At 38.3% G+C, this 25,168-nt stretch overlaps 1 protein-coding gene across 1 annotated transcript in view; it reads left to right on the forward strand.

Annotated features, from left to right (window-relative positions):
- The first annotated feature begins 189 nt into the window (after positions 1 to 189).
- Positions 190 to 25,168, forward strand: part of LOC139703038 (zinc finger protein 420-like) — an 85,574-nt gene continuing 60,595 nt past the window's right edge. Inside the window, exon 1 of the mRNA XM_071605955.1 lies at positions 190 to 259. Coding sequence (XP_071462056.1) covers positions 206 to 259 — 54 coding nt within the window. The 5' untranslated portion in view covers positions 190 to 205. The remainder of the gene's footprint in view (positions 260 to 25,168) is intronic.

Genomic DNA, 25,168 nt, shown 5'->3' on the forward strand with positions numbered 1-25,168 from the left:
TCAGGTAGGGGAGAGCGGAGACTGACGGACGCGCTGTCCAATCAGAAGCCCCCGTGCTGAGCGCTGACCAATCCTGAGTGCATCCAGCGAGCAGGGGGCGGGCTTCCGCGCACAAGTTGGAATTTATTTCTCCGCGGTTCCACTCAGATTCCTGCAGTTGGACTCCAGGCTTCCTTCCATTCCTGGGATCCCGGGTGGCTCTGCCATGCAGGGGCCGAAGCTCCCCAGGGCAGACTTGGCTGCTGGGCACCAGGAAATGGTGAGTGTGCGGTGGCCCCTGGAGCCTGGACAGGGAGGCTCCTAGGGAGACGGTGCAGGGAGGCCATCCGGCGGGACCTGCTGTGGCGGGAACCACCCGAGCTGGCCGACCCGGACTCCGGGTGCTCTCTGCGTCTGCAGGCCTGAGCCCCTCGGGGACAGCCCCTCAGTCCCCCTGGCCACCCGGGTGGGGAGCGTGACAGTAGCGGAGACTCCTGCAGCCTCCCCTTCCCCTGGGGCAGCCTCAGCCCCTGCTCAGGTCCTACGTGGCAGGTGAGCGCGGTGCCCGGCGTCTTCCGGGCTGAGGTGATTGACAGGTGGAACCACTGGAAATAGCCAATCTCCAAGCCGCGCGATGGCGCACACCTGTCCGCCCAGAGGCTGGGGCGGGGGCGCTGATGGCCTCGGCAAGTTGGCCAGCCACTTAGAGACTCAGGGAGACCTGCCTCTAAATGAAATGCAAAATAGGGCTGGGGATGGGGCTCAGGGGTCCAGTGCCCCTGAGTTCAATGCCCGGTACCCCCCCCCCCCCCAAAAAAAAAAAAATCCAATCTCCAAACCCCGTTTTCCTGCAGGAGGGGAGCTGAGGAAAACGGGGACCTCGCTTATTCCTGAGCTAGTTTTGTGGAGTTTATTGTTTTTTGTTTTGTTTTGTGGGGTTTTGTTTTGTTTAGTAGTTAACAGAAGGTGCTTTTCCACTCAGCCATGTCCCTGGTAGATTTTACTTTTTATTCTGCCCACTGGTCTAGCTAAATTGCTGAGATTGGCCTGGTTAGGGTTGGATTGATAATGACTTTTCCATTGCAATTAAGTGTATGATTTTCACAACCACGTGGGTTCGTGGGTGGACTTTGTTGACTCGTGATTCCTTAATAACAATTGTAACAGAACAGCTTCCCAATGCACGTGTTAGGTAATAACTTCTTTTTTTTTTTTCTCTTATAATTTTTTGCTGTTATAATTCAAAAGTTTCTTGGTTCAGTTTACATATATTTAACTGTGGATGAATTTTAGGACCCGGTGCTTCCATTAGGAGTAAAGCATGCTGGATTGTTTATTAGTGCATCATAGTTACACATAATACCACCTGCATATGGCACCCGTGTAAAACGTACCCATGGTATTTTATACTATTTTTAAGCTGAATGTACCATGACTATTAATGTATTATCCCTGTCATATGAACTGATTGCAGCAAGTCCCTGCAGTGGGGGACTATCATGTGTCTTTCATGGCAAAACAGTTTCCACAAATAGTTAAGAAGCACTTAAACTCCTTGAGTTTCTTAGAATTCTCTTGTTTCCTATCTTCATTGATGTATTTCCTTTTCTCTCTGATAGGGTTTTAGTTTACATTTCTCAGGTTTCTAAAGTTGTTGGATTCTTTTTATTCTCATTATTATTGAACACATGGGTATCTCCTGGACAAATTGGCAGCTCAAGTCTCCTCCCTGAATTTCTTTGGTGGTGGATTTCAGAGTGTCGTGACCGTGAGTATCACCACTCCGTGGGCCCTTTTCCGACCCGAGGGGGCTGGGATCTGCAGGGGTCTCAGGTTTTTCTTCCCCCTGAGCTTTACTTTATTTTGGGGGCGCATGGGGGGCATAGAGGATTGAATGCAGAGATCCTTTCCCACTGAGCTACATCCCTCGTACTTCTTATCATTTATCTGGGACAGAGCTGAGAGGCTGAGTCTGGCCTTGAACTTGGGCCCCAGCCTCCCGAGTGGCTGGGATTACAGATGAGGCCCTCCTGCCTGGGTCCCCCTGAATGTTCTAAATGTAAGAAAAGCAAAGTGTCAGATCCAGAACCCCATCTCCCCGATGAAACCTTACACCTGTATCAATGAATTCCTCAAATTCAAGTCCCCTGTCCCCATTTCCAGTAAAAATATGTGTGTGTGTGTGTGCGCGCGCGCACGTGCATGTGTATTCTCCCTTTCTCTCCCAGGCCAGACACCTTGTCAGAATGTCTTTGGGCTGAGTGTCCCCCTTGTGGACTGCATGTCCTAGGGGTCTGTGATATTTTCCTGGTCCTGCTTTGGCTCTGCCTGACAGGAGGATCCCACTCCTGGCACATCTGAGGTCTCCTGAGCGTCTGGTAAATCTCAGCCACCTGTGGACCTCTGAGCAGGTGCATTTAGGGGAAGTAGTTTCTCAGGGGGAGCAGGTGATGGCCCTGCGGCTGGGAGGAGTCTCCTTATCCAGAAGCCACTTCAGATGTTCCCTCGTCCTGGCTCCTGTGGATACTTGAACAGCAATGGGCATTCGGCCATTTATGAACACACTGGTTCAAGTTCCTCTGGAAATGCGTCCAGAGTGGTCGTTACTCTGTTAGCTTTTAAAGAACTCCATGCTATTTTTAAAAATGGATGCACTAAGCTTATATTCTAGTCCCGTGTGAGTGGGTCTTGCTCCATATTCATGTCATTGGAGGACTGGTTCCTTCACCTGTTTGGTAGGAGCCTTCCCCACAGCTGGGCTCAGGCTGCAGAAGGTCTCCTACTTGGCTGGGGGCTGAATTCCTGATGCAGTTGGTTAGAACCCAGGCTGCCTGTGCTCACTGCAGGAAGGTGGTGTGAGCCTATTCTAGAAAGAAACAGGGAACTGGGATTTTGACCCCTTTTGCTTCACACCTGGGAGGGGGATTGTAGCCCAGGGAAATACTTACACACCAATGTGAAGCCCCTCCTTTGTGATCCAGGGAGATTTGCACATGCACAGTTGCCATTGCTCCCAAAGCTTGGTGGGTTAGGATGGAGTCCATGGAATGGGAATAAATGTTGGGACCCTGAGTGCCTGGACATATTCCTTCCAGAAAGAACTGGTGAGACCTGGAGTTATTACTGAGGTAGGGGGGAGAGGGCTCAGGCAGGGCTGCTGGGTGGACTGCATTTGTCCTGTCTACCCTCAGGGACTGGCTAGAGAGGAGCTCAACTGTTAGCAGCCATAGTTTGCAGATCATGCTGCAAATCCCTTCTAGGGATAAACTGGGACCCTTGATCTCGCTCCTCTTCTGCCCTGGTCCCATGGATAAAGCTCATGACCCTCCACAGCTATAGAAAACCACCCCTTTTCCTCTCGTCCTGATACTTGTGTATATCCAGTTCGCTATTCTATGAGCAGAACACAAATTGCGTTTCCAGCTACAAGTCATTTAGTGTCCAATGTGCTCCATTTGTGGCCCCAATCAGTCTTCCTTTACTCTGGGTGACACTGGATGGGGGTATTCTGTCCCAATTATGTGGCACATTGCTCAAGGCAGTACTAATGCCCAAGTGTTCCCCACCTTTGCCTGCCCTTTGGATGGTAGAGATTTTCTGAGTGGTCCAATGCATATGTCTCTCAGTCCATGTATAACTTTATTTACGGGGGACTCAAAACAGAAGTAGGTATTTATTTGGTTTATTCATGTGTGGAGAGAATCCAGGAGCCTCCTATTCTGGTATAATTTTGAAACATAATCCTCCTCAACATGTGCTTCTTTGGGGTGCTGGAGTGTAATCCAGTACCACGCACGTCCTGCACCCAAGCCCTACCAGTGCTCTGCGCCTCCAGTTCCCACACCTCCCTTCACGTTGGGTTGTCTTGTTCATTCACATCAAATCCTCTGCTGGAGATGGTTGCATTTATCTAGGCCTTTTCAGTGCACTTCATAATAAAAATGCCATTTACATACATGCGGAGTCATCTATGAAATTTCTGCATTGTGCAAATTTTTTGGTCCTCAAATTTCTGCAATATGATAATTTTATAACATGCATTAGTGTCTGGTAATGATAGCTCCTGCTTTTGTTCTTAGAGTTCAGAATTCTTGGCTAATTTCATATCAATATAAATAGGAGAATTTTCAAACTGTTTGCTTTGGTCCCGTCTACAATGAAAAGGAAATCATGGTGAAATTTTGATGGGGTGTTGTCATAGATGAACCTGAGGGGAGCTGTCCTCTTTATAAGGAGGAGTCCTATCATCTATTCCCAGGGTGTGTAATTCAGTCTCCTATATGCTGATCTGTATTTGCATTTTTTCAAACTCTGCAGGTGTCCTTTTTAAGTATGATTATATGTGAATTGTGACATTTATGTGACATCGATATAAAACTGACAAGGTGTTTCATAGTATTTGTCAACCTGTATGCAATATGGCAAACAAAATGTGGCTGATTGCCAGAAATGGTTACTTCTGGATGGAATTTCCAGGGTGTCCTACTACTGAAATATATCCTCAGCCCTTTTTAAACTTTTACTTAAAATTTAAATTTTTAATTTATTTCTTAATTTAATTTTTTAAAATTACTACTGCCTATTTTTTTTTTTAATTTAGGCAGGGTTTCACTCAGTTGCTGGGGTCAGCTTCACAATTGTGATCCCCCTGCCTCAGCCTCCAGACCACTGGATATATCAGTTTGTAGCACCACATGCACCCTATCTCACTATTTCTTTTTCTTTTTTTTTTAATAGGATTTTTTTAGGTCATGATTTAAATATATATATAGTTTTTATTTTTTTTTAAACACAGAATGACAGTGGAATGCATTTCAATCCTTTTCACACATATAGAGCACAATTTTTCATATCTCTGTATATAAAGTATGTTCACATCAGTTTATGCCATTATACATGTACTCATTTCTTTCTGCATTACAATTCTTAATACACATTTTTATCACAATTTTTCACCTCTCTTTGTATATAAGGTATGTTGACACCCAATGCAAGTCTTCATATATGTCTTTTGAATAATGATGTCGATCATGTCATTATATAATGATAACCATCACATTCCACCATCCTTGCTAATCCCCTGTCCCCTTCCTCTCCGTCCCACCCCTCTTACCTATCTAGAGTTAATCTAATCCTCCCATGCTCTCCCTCTCTACTCCACTGTGAGTCATTCCCATATATCAGAGAAAATATTTGACATTTTGCGGGGGAGATTGGCTAACTTCACTTAACATAATACTCTCCAACTCCATCCATTTACTGGCAAATGCCATGATTTTATTCTCTTTTAGTGCTGAGTAATATTCCATTGTGTGTATATACCACATATTTTTTATCCATTCATCCACTGCCAGGCATCTAGGTTGGCTCCACAGTTTAACTATTGTGAATTCTGCTGCTATAAACATTGATGTGGCTGTGTCCCTGTAGTGTGCTGTTTTTAAGTCCTTTGACTATAGTCTGAGGAAAGAAATTGCTGGGTCAAATGGTGGTTCCTTTCCCAGATTTCCAAGGAATCTCCATACTGCTTTCCTTATTGGCTGCACTAATTTGTAGTCCCATCAGCAATGCATGAGTGTACCTTTTCCCCCATATCCCCGCCAAAACTTATATTTGTTTGTATGCATCATAGCTGCCATTCCTACTGGAGTGAGATGGTATCTTAGTTTTGATTTGCATTTCTCTAATTGCTAGAGATGATGAGCATTTTTTCATATATTTTTTGATTGATTCTGTATCTTCTTCTGAGAAGTATCTTTTCAGGTCCTTGGCCAATTTATTGATTGGGTTAATTGTTTTTTTGGTGTTAACATTTTTTAGTTCTTTATATACCCTAGAGATTAGTGCTCTATCTGATGTGTGAGGGGTAAAAATTTGCTTCCAGGATGTAGGCTCTCTATTATTTTTTTATTTTTGATAAAAAGCTTTTTAGTTTGATTCCATCCCATGTGTTGATTCTTGGTTTTAATTCTTGTGCTATAGGAGTCTTATTAAGGAAGTTGTGGCATAATCCCACATGATGGAGATTAGGGCCTACTTTTTCTTCTATTTGGAGAGTCTCTGGTTTAATTCCTAGACCCTTGATCCATTTTGAGTTAACTTTTGTGCATGGTGAGAGAGAGGGATTCAGTTTTATTTTGCTGCATATGGATTTCCAGTTTTCCCAGCAACATCTGTTGAAGATGCTCTCTTTTCTCCAGTTCATATTTTTAGCACTTTTGTCTAATATAAGATAATTGTAGTTTTTGGGTTTGTCTCTGTGTCCTCTATTTTGTACTGTTAGTCTACCAGCCTGTTTTGATGTCAGTACATGCTGTTTTTGTTACTATGGCTCTGTAGTATAGTTTAATGTCTGGTATAGCGATGCCACCTGCCTCCCTCTTCTGGCTAAGGATTGCTTTAGCTATTCTGGGTCTCTTATTTTTCCAGATGAATTTCATGATTGCTTTTTCTATCTATGAAGAATGCCATAGGGATTTTGATCAGAATTGCATTAAATCTGTAGAGTGCTTTTGGTAGTATGGTCATTTTGATAATATTAGTTTTGCCTATCCAAGATCAAGTTATATCTTTCCATCTTCTAAGGTCTTTGATTTCTCTTTAGTGTTCCATAGTTTTCATTGTATAGATCCTTCACATCTCTTGTTGATACCCAAGTATCTTTTTTTTTTTTTTTTGGGGGATATTGTGAGTGGGGTAGTTTTCCTCATATCCCTCTCAGAGGATTTGTCACTGATATAAAGAAATGCCTTTGATCTATGGGTGTTGATTTTATATCCTGCTACTTTGCTGAATTTTAGTTCTAGAAGTTTTCTAGTGGAGTTTTTTGAGTCTTCTAGGTACAGAATCATATCATCAGCAAATAGTGCTAGTTTAAGTTCTTCTTTTCCTATACTTATTCCTTTAATTTCTTTTATCTGATTTCTCTGGCCAGTGTTTCAAAAAGTATGTTGAATGTAAGTGGTGAGAGAGGGCATCCCTGTCTTGTTCCAGATTTTTGAGGGAATGCCTTCAGTTTTTCTCCATTTAGAATAATGTTGACCTGGGGTTTAGGATAGATAGCCTTTACAATGTTGAGATATGTTTCTGTTATCCCTAGTTTTTTTAGTGTTTTGAACATCAAGGGATGCTTAATTTTGTCAAATGCTTTTCTGCATCTATTTAGATGATCATATGATTTTTATCTTTAAATCTACTGATGTGATGAATTACATTTATTGATTTTCGTATGTTGAACCAACCTTATATCCCTGGGATGAATCCCACTTGATCATGGTGCTTGATCTTTTTGATATGTTTTTGTATTTGATTTGCCAGAATTTTATTCAGAATTTTTGCATCTGTCTTTTAGAGATATTTGTCTGAAGTTTTCTTTCTTTGATGTGTCTTTGTCCAATTTTAGATTCAAGGTGATATTGACCTCATAGAATGAGTTTGAAAGTGTTTCCTCTTTTTTTATTTCACGGAATAATTTGAGGAATATTGGTGTTAGTTGTTCTTTGAAGGTTGTATTCATTGAGTCCTGGGCTTTTTTTTGGTTGGTAGGCTTTTGATGGTGTCTGCTATTTCATTGCTTGAAAGTGATCTGTGTTTTGGCTGAGGTTGTGGCTCAAGTGGTAGCATGCTCACCTAGCATGTGCGGGGTGCTGGGTTCGATCCTCAGCAACACATAAAAGTAAAATAAAGATGTTGTGTCCACCAAAAACTAAAAAAAAAATTAAAAAATTCTCTTAAACAGATAATATTCTTTTTTTAACTTATGTATCATCCTCAGTTTGGGTAAATTATATGACTCTAGACATTTGTTGATGTCTTCAATATTTTGTTTTATTGGAGTACAAATTTACAAAATAATTTCTAATTATCTTCTATATTTCTCTAGTGTTCATGGTGATATTTCTTTTTTTTTAATCACAGATTTTAGTAATTGGAGTTTTTCTCTACTTCTCTACATTAGCATGGATAAGGGTTTACAAATGTATTTATTTTTTCAAAGAGCCAACTTTTCATTTTGAAAATTAAAATTTTTAAAAAAATAAATGGCAGCGGAATGCCTCACAATTCTTAACTACACATATACAGCACAATTTTTCATATCTCCATATATAAAGTGTGTTGACTCCAATTCATGTCTTCATACATGTACTTTGGATAATGATGTCCATCATATTCCACCATCCTTGCTAACCCCCATCCCCTCCTTTCCATTCCCACCCCTCTGCCCTGAATAGGGTTCATCTATTCCTCCCATGCTCCCCCTCCCTACCCCAGTATAGTCAGCCTCCTTATATCAGAGAAAACTTTCAGCATTTGTTTTTTTCGGATTGGCTAACTTCACTTAGCATTATCTCCTCCATCACCATCCATTTACCTGCAAAAGCCTTGATTTTCTTTTCTTTTATTGCTGAGTAATATTCTATTGTGTACAAATGCCACATTTTCTTTATCCATTCATCTATTGAAGGGCATCTAGGTTGGCTCCACAGTTTACTATTGTGCATTGTGCTGCTAAAAACATTGTGGCTGTGTCCCTGTAGTATGCTGTTTTTAAGTCCTTTGGGTATCGACTGAGGAGTGGGATAGCTGGTTCAAATGGTGGTACTATTCCCAGTCATTTTGTCAATTTTTAAATTGCTTCTTTTGTTTCAATTTCATTGATTTCCGCTCTGATTTTAATCATTTTCTGCCTTTACTGCTTTTGGTGTTGATTCATTTTTTTCCTAGGGCTTTGAGATGTAATTTTAGGTCATTTATTTGACTTTTTCTTTTTTTAAGGAATGAACTCCATGCAATGAACTTTCCTCTTAGTACTGTCTTCATAGTGTCCCAGAGATTTTCATATGTTGTTTCTGTGTCCTCATTCACCTCTAAGAATTTTTAAATCTCCTCTTTGATGTTTTCTGCAACCCATTGTTCATTCACTAGCATATTATTTAGTCTCCAGGTGTTGGAGTAGCTTCTATTTTTATCATTGATTTCTAATTTCATTCCATTAGGATCTGGTAGAATGCAGGGTAGTATCTTTAGTTTTCTGTATTTGCTTAGAGTTGCTTTTTGGCATAATATATGGTCTATTTTTGAAAAGGATCCATTTGCTGCTGAGAAGAAAGTGTCTTCGCCTGTTGAAGGATGAAATAGTCTATGTATGTCAGTTAAATCTAAGTTATTGATTGTATTATTGTGTTCTATAATTTCTATTTGGCTTTTGTTTGGAAGATTTTTCCAGTGGTAAAAGAGGTGTGTTAAAGTCACCCAGAATTATTGTCTTGTGGTCTATTTAGCCCTTGAACTTGAGAAGAGTCTGTTTGAACATAGATGGTCCATTGTTTAGGGCATAAATATTTATAATTGTTTTGATGGTGTATGGTTCCCTTAAGCAGTATGAAAGGTCCTCTTTTATCCCTTCTCATTAACTTTCACTTGAAGTCCTCATTATTTGATATAAGGATGGAAACCCCTGCATGCTTCCACAGTCCATGTGAGTGGTATGTTTTTTAATATTTATTTTTTATAGATGAACACAATACATTTATTTATTTATTTATTTTTATGTGGTGCTGAGGATCGAACCCAGGGTCTCACACGTGCTAGGTGAGCGCTCTACCCCTGAGCCCCAGCCCCAGCCCAAGTGATATATTTTTTCAAACATGTCACCTTCAGTCTGAGGGTGTCTTTTCCTATGCGATGAGTCTCTTGGAGGCAGCATATCCTTGGGTCTTCTTTTTAAATCCAATCTGCCAGTCTTTTGATTGCTGAGTTTTGGAAATTAACATTCAGGGTTATTATTGAGACATGATTTTTATTCCCAGTTATTTTTGTTTATTTTTGGTATTTAACTTGATTTGGTTTCTCTTTGATAGGTTTTTCCTTTAGAGTGATACTTCCCTTTTCTAATTTTCATTTCCTCCTCATGGAATATTTTGCCAAGGATGTGCTGTAGTGCAGGTTCCTAGTTGTAAATTCTTTTAAATTTTGTGTATCACGAAGGTTTTTATTTTCTCATGAAAATAACATCTAAATCAAAATCTAATTGCTAATCAAAGTTTAATTTTGCTGGGTATGATTCTTGGTTGGCATCTGTTTCTTTCAGAGCTTGGTATGTGTTGTTGCAGGATCTTGTAGCTTTCAGGGTCTCAGTTGAGAAATTGGGGATCCTGATTGGTTTCCCCCATATATAATCTGATTGCTTTCTCTTGTGTCTTTTAAAGTGCTCTGCTTCTCCTGTACGCTAGGTGTTTTCATTATGATGTGCCTTGGTGTAGATCTGTTGTGATTTTGATCATTTGGTGTCCTGTAAGCTTCTTGTATTTAATATTTCAATTCAGTCTTCATGTTTGGAAATTTTTCTGGTATTATTTCATTGAATAGAGTGTCCATTTCTGTAGTTTGGACCTCTATGCTTTCCTCTATCCCAATAGTTGTTAAATTTGGTCTCTTAATGTTATCTCATAATTCTTGAATCTTCTGTTCTTGGTTTCTTACCATCTTGTCTGTGGTCAACTTTTCTTTTCAAGATTATATTCTTTGCCTTCACTGTCAGAGGTCCTGTCTTTCAAGTGATGTATTCTGTTGGAGATGCTTCCTATTGAGTTCTTAATTTGGTTTACTGTTTACTTCATTTCAATGATTTCTTTCTTTTTTTTTTTTTTCAGAATCTCTATCTCCTTATTGATGGAATCTTTTGTTTTCTGTATTTCCTTATTAGCTCTTTATCAAAATGATCTTTGCTGCCTGTATTTGCTCTCTTATATCATCCTTTAATTCACTGAAAATTATGTACCTCCTCCACGCCTTCTCTGTCATTTCTCCTGCTATTCTGACCATGGGTTCTAATAATGTAGCATCATTGTTTGGCCACATTCTTGCTTGTTTTTTCATGTTCATGCATCTTCCTCTCCAGCTCTGTGTTTTCAAGGTGTTACAATTTTTACCCTGTAGGGTTATAGTGTCCCCAACAGGTTCCTATACCTTTTTTTTTCTAAAATTTACTTATTTTTTAAAAAAATCACAACAACAGTGGAATGCATTACAATCCTTATTACACACACAGAGCACAATTTTTCTTATCTCTATATAGAAAGTATATTCATGCTAATTTATGCCATTACACATGTACTCATTTCTTTCTTCATTACAACTCCTAATACACATATATAACACATTTTTTTCATATCTATTTGTATATAAGGTATAATGGCACCAAATTCAAATCTTCTTACATGTATTTTTGTATAATGATGTCCAGCATATTCCACCATTCTTCCTAATCCCCTTCCCCCTCCATTTTCCTCCCACCCCTCTTCCCTATCTAGAATTAATGTAATCCTTCCATGCTCTCCCTCCCTATCCCACTGCGAGTCACCCCCCATGTATCAGATAAAATATTTGGTATTTGATTTTTAGGGATTGGCTAACTTCAGTTAACATTATATTCTCCAACTCCATCCACTTACTGGCAAATGCCATGATTTTATTCTCTTTTAGTGCTGAGTAATATTCCATTGTGTATATATACCACATATTTTTTTATCCATTCATCCACTGAAGGGCATCTGGGTTGGCTCCACAGTTTAGCTATTGTGAATTGTGCTGCTATAAACATTGATCTGGCTGTGTCCCTATGTATGCTGTTTTAAAGTCCTTTGGGTATAGTCCAACAAGATAATAGGTGGGTTAGATGGTGCTTCCATTCCCAGATTTCCAAGGAATCTCCATACTGCTTTCCATATTGGCTGCACCAATTTGCATCCCCACCAGCAGTGTATGAGTGTGCCTTTTCCCCCACATCCTCACCAACACTTATTGTTTATATGCATAATAACTGCCATTCTGGCTGGAGTGAGATGAAATCTTTAATAATTAGAGAAATGCAAATTAAAACTGCTATGTTGAACTTTTTTATACATATTTGTTGCTCAATTGTATATCATATTCTGAGAAGTGCTTGTTCAGTTCCTTGACCCATATATTGATAGGGGTTATTTGTTATTTGTGTGTGTGTGTGTGTGTGTGTGTGTGTGTGTGTGTAGATTGAGTTCTTCATATATCCTAGAGATTGGTGCTGTGTCTTATGTGTGTGTGATAAGAATTTGCTACCAGGATGTAGGCTGTCTCTTCACCTCACTGATTATTTCTTTTGCTGAGAGGCTGTTCAGTTTGAATCCATCCACTTATTGATTCTTGGTTTTAATTCTTATGCTATAGGAGTCTTATTAAAGATGTTAGGGACTAATCCTACATGAAGATTTGGACCGACTTTTTCTCCTCTTAGATGCAGGGTCTCTGGTTTAATTCCTAGGTCCTTGATCCACTTTGTGTTGAGTTTTGTGCATGGTGATATAGGGACTTAATCTCATTTTGCTGCATATGGATTTCCAGTTTTCCTAGCACCATTTGTTGAAGAGGCTATTTTTTCTTCAATATGTTTTTAGTACCTTTGTCTAGTATGAGATAACTGTATTTATGTGGGTTATTCTCTGTGTTCTCTATTCTGTACCATTGGTCTACATGTCTATTTTGGTGCCAGTACCATGCTGTTTTGTTACTATTGCTCTGAAGTATAGTTTAAGGTCTGGTATAGCGATTCCACCTGCCTCCCTCTTCTTCCTAAGGATTGCTTTGGCTATTCTGGGTCTCTTTATTTTTCCAGGATTAATTTCATGATCCCTTTTTCTGTTTCCATGAGGAATGTCATTGGGATTTTGATTGGAATTGCATTGAAATTGCATAGTGCTTTTGTTAGTATGGTCATTTTGACAATATTAATTCTGCCTATCCAAGAACAAGGGAGCTCTTTTCATCTTCTAAGTCTCTTTTAATTTTTTCCTTTAGCGTTCTGTAATTTTCATTGTAGAGGTCTTTCACCTCTTTCATTACGTTGATTCCTAAATTGTGCGGGGTTTTTTGAGGCTATTGTAAATGGGGTAGGTTTCCTAGTTTCCCATTCAGAGGATTTGTCACTGATGTCCAGATTCCCTTTGATTTATGGGTGTTGATTTTTATATCCTGCTACTTAGCTGAATTAATTTACTAGTTCTAGTAATTTTCTGGTGGAATTTTTTGGATCTTCTAGGTATAGAATCATGTCATCAGCGAATAGTGGTAGCTTGAGTTCTTCTTTTCCTATCCATATCATTTTAATTTCTTTCATCTGTGTAATTGCTCTGGCCAGTGTTTCAAGATCTGTGTTGAATAGAAGTGGTGAGAGAGGGCATCCCTGTCTTGTTCCAGTTTCTAGAGGGAATGCCTTTAATTTTTATCCATTTAGAATGATGTTGGCCTGGGGCTTAGCATAGATAGTCTTTATAATGTTGAGATGTGTTCCTGTTATCCCTAGGTTTTCTAGTGTTTTGAACATGAAGGGGTGCTGTATTTTCTTGAATGCTTTCTGTGTATCTTTTGAGATGATCATATTATTTTTATCTTTAAGTCTATTGATGTGATGAATTAACTTTATTGATTTCTGTATGTTGAACTAACCTTGCATCCCTGGGATGAATCCCACTTGAGTATGATGCACAATCTTTTTAATATGTTTTAGTATTCAATTTTCCAGAATTTTCTTCAGAATTTTTGCATTAGAGGTATTGCTCTGGAGTTTTCTTTCTTTGTGTCTTTGTCTGATTTTAGAATCAGGGTGGTTTTGGCCTCATAGAATGAATTTGGACGTGTTCCCTCTTTTTCTGTTTCATGGAATAATTTTGAGAAGTATTGTTGTTAGTCCTTCTTTGAAGGTCTGGTATCCATCCAGTCCTGGGCTTTCTTTGGTTGGTAGGCTTTTGATGGTGTCTTCTATTTCATTGCTTGAAAATGATCTGTGTAACTTGTGTATATAATCCTGACTCAGTTTGGGTGATTTTATACAATTCTAGACATTTGTTGATGTCTTCAATATTTTCTGTTTTATTGGAGTACAAATTTTCAAAATAATTATCTTCTGTATTTTTGTAGTGTTCATGGTAATATTTCCTTTTTCTTCATGGATTCTAGTAATTTGAGTTTTTTTTTTTCTTTCTCTACATTACCATGGATAAGGGTTTATTAAATGTATTTATTTTTTCAAAGAGCCAACTTTTCATTTTGTAAAATTAAAAAAACTTTAAAAAAATAAAAATAAATGAATGGCAGCAGAATGCATTAGAATTCTTACTACACATGTTCAGCACAATATTTCATATCTCTGTATATAAAGTAGGTTGACATCAATTCATGTCTTCATCTTTGGATAACGATGTCTATCACATTCCTCCATCCTTCCTAATCCCCTGACCCTTTCCCTGCCCACCCTGCTGCTCTATCTATAATCCATCTATTCCTCCCGTGCTCCCCCTCTGTACCCGACTACAGTCAGCCTCCTTATATCAGAGAAGACTTTCAGCATTTGTTTTTTTTTTTGGGGGGGGGATTGGCTAACTTCACTTAGCATCATCTTCTCCAGTGCCATCCATTTCCCTGCAAATGCCATGATTTCATTCTCTTTTATTGCTGAGTAACATTCCATTGTGTATATATGCCACATTTTTTTATCCACTCATCCACTGAAGGACATCTAGTTGGCTCCACAGTTTAGCTGTTGTGAATTGTGCTGCTATATACATTGATGTAGCTGTGTCCCTGTAGTGTGCTGTTTTTAAGTCCTTTGGGTATAATCCAAGGAGTGGGATAGCTGGGTCAAATGGCAGTTCCATTCCCAGTTTTCCAAGGAATCTCCACACTGCTTTCCATATTGGCTGCACCAATTTGCAGTTACACCAGCAATGTATGAGTGTGCCTTTCCCCACATTCTGGCCAACACTTATAGATTTGTCTTTAAAAACAGCTGCCATTCTGATTGGAGTGAGATGATATCTTATGTAGTTTTAATTTGCATTTCTCTAATTGATAGAGATGATGAAACTTTTTTCATATATTTGTTGATTGATTGTATATCCTCTCCTGAGAAGTGTCTGTTCAGGTCCTTGGCCCATCTTTTGATTGGGTTATTATTATTATGATGATGATGATGATGATGATGATGATGTAGCTTTTTGAGTTCTTTATATACCTTCAATTAGTGCTCTGATGAGTGAGGGGTAAAAATTTGCTACTAGGATGTAGGCCTTCTCTTCACCTCACAGATTTTCTTTTGTTGAGAAGGAACTTTTTAGTTGGATTCCATCCCATTTATTGATTCTTGGTTTTAATTCTTGTGCTATAGGGAGTCTTATTAAGGAAGTTGGGGCCTAATCCCACATGATGGAAATTAGGACCTACTTAGAGTCTCTGGTTTTATTCTCAGGTCCTTGATCCATTTTAAGTTAACTTTTGTGCATGGTGAGAGGGGTTTAATTTCATTTTGTTGCATATGGATTTCCAGTTCTCCCGGCCCCATTTGTTGAAAATGCTATCCTTTCTCCAGTACATGTTCTTGGCACCTTTGTTTAATATATGGTAGTTGTAATTTTGTGGGTTGGTCTCTGTGTCCTCTATTCTGTACCATTGGTCTACCAGCCTATGCTTTTTTGTTACTATTGCTCTGTAGTATAGTGTAAGTTTTAGTGTAGCGATGCCATCTGTTTCACTCTTCCTGCTAAGGATTGCTTTGGCTATTCTGGGTCTCTCATTTTTCCAGATGAATTTCAGGATTGCTTTTTCTATTTCTATGAGGAATGCCATTGGGATTTTTATTGGAATTGCATTAAACCTGGGTAGTGCTTTTGGTAGTATGGTCATTTTGATAATATTAATTCTGCCTATCCATGAGCAAGGTAGATCTTTCCATCTTCTAAGGTTTTCTTTGATTTCTCTCTTTAGGGTTCTGTAGCTTTCATTGTATAGATCTTTCACCTCTTTTGTTAAGTTGATTCCCAAGTATTTTATTTTATTTTTGAGTATATTGTGAATGGGGTAGTTTTCCTCATCTCCTTCTCAGAGGATTTGTCACTCATATATAGGAATGCCTTTGACTTGTGGGTGTTGCTTTTATATCCTGATGCTTTGCTGAATTCATTTACTAGTTCTAGAAGTTTTCTGGTGGAGTTTTTTTTTTTGGGGGGGGGGTCTTCTAGGCATAGAATCATATTGTCAGCAAAGAGTGCTAGTTCTTTTTCTATAGTTGTTCCTTTAATTTATTTTGTCTAATTTCTCTGGCCAGTGTTTCAAGAACTATGTTGAATAGAAGAGTGAAAGAGGGCATCCCTGTCTTGTTCCAGATTTTAGAGGGAATGCCTTTAGTTTTTCTCCGTTTAGAATGATGATGGCCTGAGGCTTAGCGTAGATAGCCTTTATGATATTGAGATAAGTTCCTGTTATCCCTAGTTTTTCTAGTGTTTTGAACATAAAGTAGTGCTGTATTTTGTCAAATGCTTTTTCTGCATCTATCGAGATGATCATATTGATTCTTATCATTAAGTCTATTGATGTGATGAATTACATTTATTGACTTCTGTATGTTGATCCAAGCTTGCATCCCAAGGATGAATCCCACTTGATCATGGTGCACAATCTTTTTGATATGTTTTTGTATTTGATTTGCCAGAATTTTTTGAGGATTTTTGCATTTATGTTCATTAGAGAGATTGGTCTGAAGTTTTCTTTCTTTGAAGGTCTTTGCCTGGTTTGGGGATCAGGGTGATATTGGCCTCATAGAATGAGTTTGGAAATTTTCCCTCTTTTTCTATTTCCTGAAATAGATTGAAAAGTATTCGTATTAGTTCTTCTTTATTTTTTTTTAATTTTTTATTGTTGGTTGTTCAAAACATTACATGTTTCTTGATATATCATATTTCACACTTTGATTCAAGTGGGTTATGAACTCCCATTTTTACCCCATATACAGATTGCAGAATCACATCAGTTACACATCCATCGATTTACATATTGCCATACTAGTGTCTGTTGTGTTCTGCTGCCTTTCCTATCCTCTACTATCCCCCCTCCCCTCCCCTCCCCTCCCCTCTTCTCTCTCTACCCCCTCTACTGTCATTCATTTCTCCCCCTTGTATTATTTTTCCCTTTCCCCTCACTTCCTCTTGTATGTACTTTTGTATAACTGAGGGTCTCCTTCCATTTCCATGCAATTTCCCTTCTCTCTACCTTTCCCTCCCACCTCATGTCTCTGTTTAATGTTAATCTTTTCCTCCTGCTCTTCGTCCCTACTCTGTTCTTAGTTACTCTCCTTATATCAAAGAAGACATTAGGCATTTGTTTTTTAGGGATTGGCTAGCTTCACTTAGCATAATCTGCTCTAGTGCCATCCATTTCCCTGTAAATTCTATGATTTTGTCATTTTTTAATGCAGAGTAATACTCCATTGTGTATAAATGCCACATTTTTTTTAATCCATTCGTCTATTGAAGGGCATCTGGGTTGGTTCCACAGTCTTGCTATTGTGAATTGAGCTGCTATGAACATCGATGTAGCAGTGTCCCTGTAGCATGCTCTTTTTAGGTCTTTAGGGAATAGACCAAGAAGGGGAATAGCTGGGTCAAATGGTGGCTCCATTCCCAGCTTTCCAAGAAATCTCCATAATGCTTTCCAAATTGGCTGCACCAATTTGCAGTCCCACCAGCAATGTACAAGTGTACCCTTTTCCCCACATCCTCGCCAGCACTTGTTGTTGTTTGACTTCATAATGGCTGCCAATCTTACTGGAGTGAGATGGTATCTTAGGGTGGTTTTGATTTGCATTTCTCTGACTGCTAGAGATGGTGAGCATTTTTTCATGTACTTGTTGATTGACTGTATGTCCTCCTCTGAGAAGTGTCTGTTCAGGTCCTTGGCCCATTTGTTGATTGGGTTGTTTGTTTTCTTATTGTCTAATTTTTTGAGTTCTTTGTATACTCTGGATATTAGGGCTCTATCTGAAGTGTGAGGAGTAAAGATTTGTTCCCAGGGTGTAGGCTCCCTATTTACCTCTCTTATTGTTTCTTTTGCTGAGAAAAAACTTTTTAGTTTGAGTAAGTCCCATTTGTTGATTCTAGTTATTAACTTTTGTGCTATGGGTGTCCTATTGAGGAATTTGGAGCCCAACCCCACCGTATGTAGATCATAGCCAACTTTTTCTTCTATCAGATGGTGTGTCTCTGATTTGATATCAAGCTCCTTGATCCATTTTGAATTAACTTTTGTGCATGGTGAGAGAAAGGGATTCAGTTTCATTTTGTTGCATATGGATTTCCAGTTTTCCCAGCACCATTTGTTGAAGATGCTATCCCTCCTCCATTGCATGCTTTTAGCCCCTTTATCAAATATAAGATAGTTGTAGTTTTGTGGATTGGTTTCTGTGTCCTCTATTCTGTACCATTGGTCCACCCGCCTGTTTTGGTACCAGTACCATGCTGTTTTTGTTACTATTGCTCTGTAGTATAGTTTGAAGTCTGGTATCGCTATACTGCCTGATTAACACTTCCTGCTTAGCATTGTTTTTGCTATTCTGGGTCTTTTATTTTTCCATATGAATTTCATGATTGCTTTCTCTATTTCTACAAGAAATGCCGTTGGGATTTTGATTGGCATTGCGTTAAACCTATAGAGAACTTTTGGTAATATCACCATTTTGATGATGTTAGTTCTGCCTATCCATGAACAGGGTATATTTTTCCATCTTCTAAGATCTTCTTCTATTTCTCTCTTTAGGGTTCTGTAGTTTTCATTGTATAAGTCTTTCACCTCTTTTGTTAGGTTGATTCCCAAGTATTTTATTTTTTTTTTGAAGATATTGTGAATGGAGTGGTTGTCCTCATTTCCATTTCAGAGGATTTGTCGCTGATATACAGGAATGCCTTTGATTTATGCGTGTTGATTTTATATCCTGCCACTTTGCTGAATTCATTTATTAGCTCTAATAGTTTCTTTGTAGACCCTTTTGGGTCTGCTAGGTATAGAATCATGTCAACTGCAAATAGTGATAATTTAAGTTCTTCTTTCCCTATTTTTATGCCTTTAATTTCTTTCGTCTATCTAATTGCTCTGGCCAGTGTTTCGAGAACTATGTTGAACAGAAGTGGAGAGAGAGGGCATCCCTCTCTTGTTCCAGATTTTAGAGGGAATGCCTTCAATTTTTCTCCATTCAGAATGATGCTAGCCTGAGGCTTAGCATAAATTGCTTTTACAATATTGAGGTATGTTCCTGTTATCCCTAGTTTTTCTAGAGTTTTGAACATAAAGGGATGCTGTACTTTGTCAAATGCTTTTTCCGCATCTATCGAGATGATCATATGGTTCTTATTTTTAAGTCTATTGATGTGGTGAATAACATTTATTGATTTCCGTATATTGAACCAGCCTTGCATCCCAGGGATGAATCCTACTTGATCATGGTGCACAATTTTTTTGATATGTTTTTGTATGCAATTTGCCAGAATTTTATTGAGGATTTTTGCATCTAGGTTCATTAGAGATATTGGTCTGTAGTTTTCTTTCTTTGAAGTGTCTTTGTCTGGTTTAGGTATCAGGGTGATGTTGGCCTCGTAGAATGAATTTGGAAGTTCTCCCTCTTTTTCTATTTCCTGAAGTAGCTTGAAAAGTATTGGTATTAGTTCCTCTTTAAAGATTTTGTAAAACTCTGCTGTATACCCATCCGGTCCTGGGCTTTTCTTAGTTAGTAGTCTTTTGATGGTTTCTTTTATTTCCTCAATTGATATTAGTCTGTTTAGGTTGTCTATATCCTCCTGACTCAATCTGGGCAGATCATATGACTTACGAAATTTATCTATGCCTTCACTATCTTCTAATTTATTGGAGTATAAGGATTCAAAATAATTTTTGATTATCTTCTGTATTTCTGAAGTGTCTGTTGTGATATTGCCTTTTTCATCCTGTATGCTAGTAATTTGAGTTCTCTCTCTTCTTCTCTTCACTAGCATGGCTAAGGGTCTGTCGATTTTGTTTATTTTTTCAAAGAACCAACTTTTAGTTTTGTCAATTTTTTCAATTGTTTCTTTTGTTTCGATTTCATTAATTTCAGCTCTGATTTTAATTATTTCTTGCCTTCTACTTCTTTTGCTGTTGTTTTGCTCTTCTTTTTCAAGGATTTTGAGATGAAGTATGAGATCATTTATTTGTTGGTTTTTTCTTTTTTTAAGGAATGAACTCCAAGCAATGAATTTTCCTCTTAGAACTGCTTTCAATGTGTCCCATAGATTCCGATATGTTGTGTCTGTGTTTTCATTTATCTCTAAGAATTTTTTAATTTCCTCCTTGATGTCTTCTATAACCCATTGATCATTCAGTAACCTATTGTTCATTCTCCAAGTGATGTATGCTTTTTCCTTCCTTCTTTTATCGTTGATTTTCAGTTTCATTCCATTATGATCAGATAAGATGCATGGTATTATCTCTACTCCTTTATATTGTCTAAGAGTTTCCCTGTGACATAATATATGATCTATTTTTGAGAAGGATCCATGTGCTGCTGAGAAAAAAGTGTAACTGCTTGATGTTGGGTGGTATATTCTATATATGTCAATTAAGTCTATAGTTTCCTTATTCAACTTTTGTTTGGAAGATCTGTCCAGTGGCGAGAGAGGTGTGTTGAAGTCTCCCATGATTATTGTATGGTGGTCTATTAGACTCTTGAACTTGAGAAGAGTTTGTTTGATGAACATAGCTGCACCATTGTTTGGGGCATATATATTTATGATTGTTATGTCTTGTTGGTGTATGGTTCCCTTAAGCAGTATGTAGTGTCCCTCTTTATCCCTTTTGATTAACTTTGGCTTGAAATCTATTTTATTTGATATGAGTATGGACACTCCTGCTTGTTTCCGAAGTCCATATGAGTGATATGATTTTTCCCAACCTTTCACCTTCAGCCTATGTATGTCTTTTCCTATCAAATGCGTCTCCTGTAGGCAGCATATTGTTGGGTCTTGGATAGCCTGTGTCTCTTAATTGGTGAGTTTAAGCCATTAACATTTAGGGTATTATTGAGATATGGGTTGTTCTTCCAGCCATATTTGTTTATTTCTGTTACTAAACATGGTTTGTCTTCCTCTTTGATTATTTTCACCCCCTTTACTGTCCTACCTCCCACTGTTGGTTTTCATTGTTATTTTCCATTTCCTCTTCCTGTAATGTTTTGCCGAGGATGTTTTGAAGAGATGGTTTTCTAGCTGCAAATTCTTTTAGCTTTTGTTTATCGTGGAAGGTTTTAATTTCATCTTCCATCCTGAAGCTTAATTTCGCTGGATACACAATTCTTGGTTGGAACCCATTTTCTTTCAGTGTTTGAAATATGTTATTCCAGGATCTTCTAGCTTTCAGAATCTGTGTTGAAAGATCAGCTGTTATCCTGATTGGCTTACCCCTAAATGTAATCTGCTTCCTTTCTCTTGTAGCTTTTAAAATTCTCTCCTTATTCTGTATGTTGGGCATCTTCATTATAATGTGTCTAGGTGTGGATCTCTTATGATTTTGCACATTCGGCGTCCTGTAGGCTTCTAGGATTTGGGATTCTGTCTCATTCTTCAAGTCTGGGAAGTTTTCTCGTATTATTTCATTGAATAGATTGCTCATTCCTTTGGTTTGGAGTTCTGTACCTTCCTGTATCCCAATGACTCTTAAGTTTGGTCTCTTTTTTTTTTTTTTTTTTTTTTTTTTTTTATTTTCGTTAAAATTTTTATGTGTAAAAGTTTATCCAAAAGGGTTGAAAGAGACATGAATTGTATTACAGGTCATTTTTGTTTATTTTTGGTATTTATCTTGATTTGGTTTCTCCTTTGATTGTCTTTTCCTTTATTGTATTTCTTCTTTTTGGAGATTTTCATTGTTGTTTTTCATTTCCTCTTCATGAAATATGTTGCCAAGAATGTTCCATAGGGCTGGGGATGTGGCTGAAGCGGTAGCATGCTCGCCTGGCACGCGTGCGGCCCGGGTTCGATCCTCAGCACCACATACAAACAAAGATGTTGTGTCCGCCAAAAAAATAAAATAAAAAAAAAGAATGTTCCATAGTGCAGACTTTCTTGCTGTAAATTCTTTTAGCTTTTGTTTGTCATGGAAGGTTTTTATTTCATCATCAAATTTTAAGCTTAATTTTGCTGGACATAAGATTCTTGGTTGGCATCCATTATATTTTAGAGCTTGATATATGTTGTTCCAGGATCTCCTGGCTTCGAGAGTCTGGGTTGAAAAATCTGCTGAGATCTGAATTGGTCTTCCCTTATAGGTACTCTGATTTTTCTCTCTTGTGACCTTTAAAATTCTATCCTTATTCTGTATGCTAGGCATTTTCATTATAACGTGTCTTGTTGTAATTTTGTAAATTTGGTGTCCTTTGGCCTCTTGGATTTGATTTTTCAGTTCATTCTTCAGGCTTGGGAATTTTTCTGCTATTATTTCATTGAAGGGATTGTGCATTCTGTTGGTTTGAATCTCTGAACCCTTCTCTATCCAAATAAATCTTTTTTTTTTTTTTATTGTTGGCTGTTCAAAACATTACATAGTTCTTGATATATCATATTTCACAATTTGATTCAAGTGGGTTATGAGCTCCCATTTTTACCCCATATACAGATTGCAGAATCACATCAGTTACACATCCATTGATTTACATATTGCCATACTAGTGTCTGTTGTATTCTGCTGTCTTTCCTATCCTCTACTATCCCCCCTCCCCTCCCCTCCCCTCCCCTCCCCTCCCCTCTTCTCTCTCTGCCCCCTTTACTGACATTCGTTTGTCCCCCTTGTATTATTTTTCCCCTTCCCCTCACTTCCTCTTGTATGTACTTTTGTATACCTCTGAGGGTCTCCTTCCATTTCCATGCATTTTCCCTTCTCTCTCCCTTTCCCTCCCACCTCTCATCCCTGTTTAATGTTAATCTTCTTCTCATGCTCTTCGACCCTACTCTGTTCTTAGCTACTATCCTTATATCAAAGAAGACATTTGACATTTGTTTTTTAGGGATTGGCTAGCTTCACTTAGCATAATCTGCTCTAATGCCATCCATTTCCCTGTAAATTCTATGATTTTGTCATTTTTTAATGCAGAGTAATACTCCATTGTGTATAAATGCCACATTTTTTTTATCCATTCATCCATTGAAGGGCATCTAGGTTGGTTCCACAGTCTAGCAATTGTGAATTGTGCTGCTATGAACATCGATGTAGCAGTGTCCCTGTAGCATGCTCTTTTTAGGTCTTTAGGGAATAGACCGAGAAGGGGAATAGCTGGGTCAAATGGTGGCTCCATTCCCAGCTTTCCAAGAAATCTCCATACTGCTTTCCAAATTGGCTGCACCAATTTGCAGTCCCACCAGCAATGTACAAGTGTACCCTTTTCCCCACATCCTCGCCAGCACTTGTTGTTGTTTGACTTCATAATGGCTGCCAATCTAACTGGAGTGAGATGGTATCTTAGGGTGGTTTTGATTTGCATTTCTCTGACTGCTAGAGATGGTGAGCATTTTTTCATGTACTTGTTGATTGACTGTATGTCCTCCTCTGAGAAGTGTCTGTTCAGGTCCTTGGCCCATTTGTTGATTGGGTTGTTTGTTCTCTTATTGTCTAATTTTTTGAGCTCTTTGTATACTCTGGATATTAGGGCTCTATCTGAAGTGTGAGGAGTAAAGATTTGTTCCCAGGATGTAGGCTCTCTATTTACCTCTCTTATTGTATCTTTTGCTGAGAAAAAACTTTTTAGTTTGAGTAAGTCCCATTTGTTGATTCTAGTTATTAACTTTTGTGCTATGGGTGTCCTATTGAGGAATTTGGAGCCCGACCCCACCGACTGTAGATCGTAGCCAACTTTTTCTTCTATCAGACGGCGCGTCTCTGATTTGATATCAAGCTCCTTGATCCATTTTGAATTAACTTTTGTGCATGGCGAGAGAAAGGGATTCAGTTTCATTTTGTTGCATATGGATTTCCAGTTTTCCCAGCACCATTTGTTGAAGATGCTATCCTTCCTCCATTGCATGCTTTTAGACCCTTTATCAAATATAAGATAGTTGTAGTTTTGTGGATTGGTTTCTGTGTCCTCTATTCTGTACCATTGGTCCACCCGCCTGTTTTGGTACCAGTACCATGCTGTTTTTGTTACTATTGCTCTGTAATATAGTTTGAAGTCTGGTATCGCTATACCGCCTGATTCACACTTCCTGCTTAGCATTGTTTTTGCTATTCTGGGTCTTTTATTTTTCCATATGAATTTCATGATTGCTTTCTCTATTTCTACAAGAAATGCCGTTGGGATTTTGATTGGCATTGCATTAAACCTATAGAGAACTTTTGGTAATATCGCCATTTTGATGATGTTAGTTCTGCCTATCCATGAACAGGGTATATTTTTCCATCTTCTAAGATCTTCTTCTATTTCTCTCTTTAGGGTTCTGTAGTTTTCATTGTATAAGTCTTTCACCTCTTTTGTTAGGTTGATTCCCAAGTATTTTATTTTTTTTGAAGATATTGTGAATGGAGTGGTTGTCCTCATTTCCATTTCAGAGGATTTGTCGCTGATATACAGGAATGCCTTTGATTTATGCGTGTTGATTTTATATCCTGCCACTTTGCTGAATTCATTTATTAGCTCTAATAGTTTCTTTGTAGACCCTTTTGGGTCTGCTAGGTATAGAATCATGTCATCTGCAAATAGTGATAATTTAAGTTCTTCTTTTCCTATTTTGATGCCTTTAATTTCTTTCGTCTGTCTATTTGCTCTGGCCAGTGTTTCGAGAACTATGTTGAACAGAAGTGGTGAGAGAGGGCATCCCTGTCTTGTTCCAGATTTTAGAGGGAATGCCTTCAATTTTTCTCCATTCAGAATGATGCTAGCCTGAGGCTTAGCATAGATTGCTTTTACAATATTGAGGTATGTTCCTGTTATCCCTAGTTTTTCTAGAGTTTTGAACATAAAGGGATGCTGTACTTTGTCGAATGCTTTTTCCGCATCTATCGAGATGATCATATGGTTCTTATTTTTAAGTCTATTGATGTGGTGAATAACATTTATTGATTTCCTTATATTGAACCAGCCTTGCATCCCAGGGATGAATCCTACTTGATCATGGTGCACAATTTTTTTGATGTGCCTTTGTATCCGAGTGGCCAGAATTTTATTGAGGATTTTTGCATCTAGGTTCATTAGAGATATTGGTCTGTAGTTTTCTTTCTTTGAAGTGTCTTTGTCTGGTTTAGGTATCAGGGTGATGTTGGCCTCGTAGAATGAATTTGGAAGTTCTCCCTCTTTTTCTATTTCCCGAAGTAGCTTGAA

Source organism: Marmota flaviventris, chromosome 20 (assembly GCF_047511675.1).
Source record: "Marmota flaviventris isolate mMarFla1 chromosome 20, mMarFla1.hap1, whole genome shotgun sequence".
NCBI lineage: Eukaryota > Metazoa > Chordata > Mammalia > Rodentia > Sciuridae > Marmota > Marmota flaviventris.